The sequence below is a fragment of the Jaculus jaculus genome, chromosome 17, assembly GCF_020740685.1.
Source record: "Jaculus jaculus isolate mJacJac1 chromosome 17, mJacJac1.mat.Y.cur, whole genome shotgun sequence".
Lineage (NCBI taxonomy): Eukaryota > Metazoa > Chordata > Mammalia > Rodentia > Dipodidae > Jaculus > Jaculus jaculus.
In genome coordinates, this window is record NC_059118.1 from 21,870,588 (window position 1) to 21,873,098 (window position 2,511).

Here is a 2,511-nt window from a genome sequence, read left to right on the forward strand (position 1 = left end):
CCTCGGGGGAGACTCGAGACCCTTCTGCTCGGCGCGGCCTGAAAGCCCGATCCTGATTGGCTGAGCCCCCCCCCCACTCCAGAGCCCCGCCCAGAAGCCCCACGGTTCGCCCCCCGGGTCCCTCCGGGAAGTAGCCCTGGCGGCGGCCGTGGGCCTTGAAGATCTAGGTAGGAAGTGAGTCTCCCCCGCCTCTCCACGTGGGCCGAGAGGACCACCCAAGGAAGCCCCTTGGGTCATGGCCACTTCCAGCAGCTTGAAACTGGTGGAGACCCGGGCGCTGGGGTCCGACTGGAGGCACCTCTGTACGGTACTGCTGTACGCGCCCAATCCAGGGATGCTCTACGGGCGCATCCCGCTGCGCTACACCGTGCTGGTGAGGACCGGGGCTAAGGGGGCGCCGTGCCCCACCCGCAGTGCTCCCCGCTACCCCCCCCCCCCGTCGCCCTTACCCCGGCCACCCCCTCACTGCCTCCCTCCTTCAGATGGTCATGCGCTTTGATGGGCGCCTGGGCTTCCCCGGCGGCTTCGTGAACACTCATCACCACAGCCTGGAGGACGGGCTGAACCGGGAGCTGTCCAAGAAACTGGGCAAGGCGGTGTCCACCTTCCGCGTGGAGCGCGCCGACTACCGGAGCTCCCAGACCGACGTCAAAACGAACGTGGTGGGCCACTTCTACACCAAGAAGCTGACGCTCGCGCAGCTGCACGCCGTGGAGACCGGAGCCTCCGAAGCCAGGGCGCACGGGCTGGAGGTGGAGACAGCCTGGGACCCCGCCCAGCCTCTCCTCCTGCTAACCACCACCCCCAAACACCACCACCACGCACTTACACCCAGGGCAGCACAACATGCCCTCCTCTCTGGTTCCTCCCCATAGGAAATCCTCCCCGGAGGGAGGTCTGGGACCCTCAGGCTTTGTTTGCAGTCTTCCTAGTGTCTAGGGCTAGTTGTGATTGGCATCTCCAGGCTGGGTAATACTGTCTACCTGGTTTCCTAAACCGGTCTCAACCCACTTCACTGGCCCAGGCAGAGGTTTATCTAGAACACACTCGTCCAGGTGTCTGCTGTTTCCTGTTAATAGCCATAATCATGACTAGGCGTGACACCCCAAAGTCCTTGATTTGGACTGTTTTCCTTAGGTAGAAAGGCCAGGTGAGTAGGGAGACGTGTACGGAACGTGGGTCTCAAACTCCTGGGAAGTACTGAAATCATGGGGATAGAAGGTGGGGTGGTAACCGTGAGTACTGGCTCTGGACCCCATTCCTACAACCTTGGTTAAGGGAGAGAATGGGACAAAGACCTGAGACTCTGCATCCTTCACTAGTTCCCAAGCGATGCCCATACAACAGGGCTAGTTACACTTTAGAACCGTTGCTTCAGCCGTGTCTGCGTGCATCCAGGAGTCAGGAGTCCGTAAGGTTTCCGGGAGAGATACGGTTAAGGTTAGCATTGGTGGAGCTGGAGAGCATGCCATGAGACACAGGGTTGGACCTAAAAGGCCTCGCTGAGGTGTAAGCCTTTGGACTAAGTCTGCTGAGGCGTAAAGGGATGGGGGTGGGAGGTGGCTGTGCTCTAGAAAGATCTTGCTGCCATAAGAATTGTGTGCTGTCTTCTACCTTACAGGTGCTGGGCCTGGTGCGGGTACCCCTGTATACCCTGCAGGATGGTGTGGGAGGCCTACCCACCTTCCTGGAGAACTCCTTTATTGGCACTGCCCGAGAGCAGCTCCTGGATGCCCTCCAGGACTTGGAACTGGTGGAGCCTGACTATATCTCAGGCCTCAAGGCTGCGATTGCCCACTAGAGACCGCCTTCTGTGGACCCCCCTGGAACATGAGATGAGGGCTTTGGTAGTAGGGAGGGAGAAGGAGGAGGGGAATGTTCTCTCTTTTGAGCCTGAGAGGTCATAGATGATACTAAATTAAAAGAAGGGGCATGTGTACAATGTTTTAAACAGAGGGCCTTGCCCCAGATGGCATCAGGGGCAAAAATCCACAGCTCGAGACTGGCATGGTGGCTCACACCTTAATCCCAACACTTGGGAGGCGGAGGTATGAGGATATCTGTGACTTGGAGGCCATCCTCGAACTACGTAGTGGATTCAGGGTCAGCCTGGGCTAGAGCAAGATTCTTAACATCAAAAAACCAAAAAAAATTTAAAAAAAAAGTAAAATAAACCCACGGATCATTGCAGATCCCTGGCAGATTTTTAAAGTCTGCCCCCTCCTTGTACATGTGTGCACAGATCCTAGAAGCCCCAGGCTTGCACGTGTGCAACCTTTGACCTCAGATTGCCTGACACACTCCCCGCGTCGGTAATAACTAGGAGGTGGTGCTGGTGGGGCTGAGCTTGACACCGTCCTCTCTCCTATAAGCCTGCTCTCCGTAGTCCACCCCAGCCCTTGCTTGCTGGGCAAGACAGAAGCAGAGCATTTCTGCTCCCTAAGAGTGACTTCACCTTACCTGAGGCTGGACCAAAGCAGCAGGCTCCTGAAAAGGGTGGAGGGGATTCGA

The 2,511-nt window shown here is 57.5% G+C and overlaps 1 protein-coding gene across 1 annotated transcript; it reads left to right on the forward strand.

Moving 5' to 3' along the window:
• The first annotated feature begins 235 nt into the window (after positions 1–235).
• LOC101606300 (U8 snoRNA-decapping enzyme-like) lies at positions 236–1,801 on the forward strand. Its single transcript, XM_004664192.2, has 3 exons — positions 236–373; positions 483–752; positions 1,622–1,801. Exons 1-3 carry the CDS (start codon positions 236–238, stop codon positions 1,799–1,801), a joined length of 588 nt encoding a protein of 195 aa, XP_004664249.1.
• Positions 1,802–2,511: the final 710 nt, after the last annotated feature.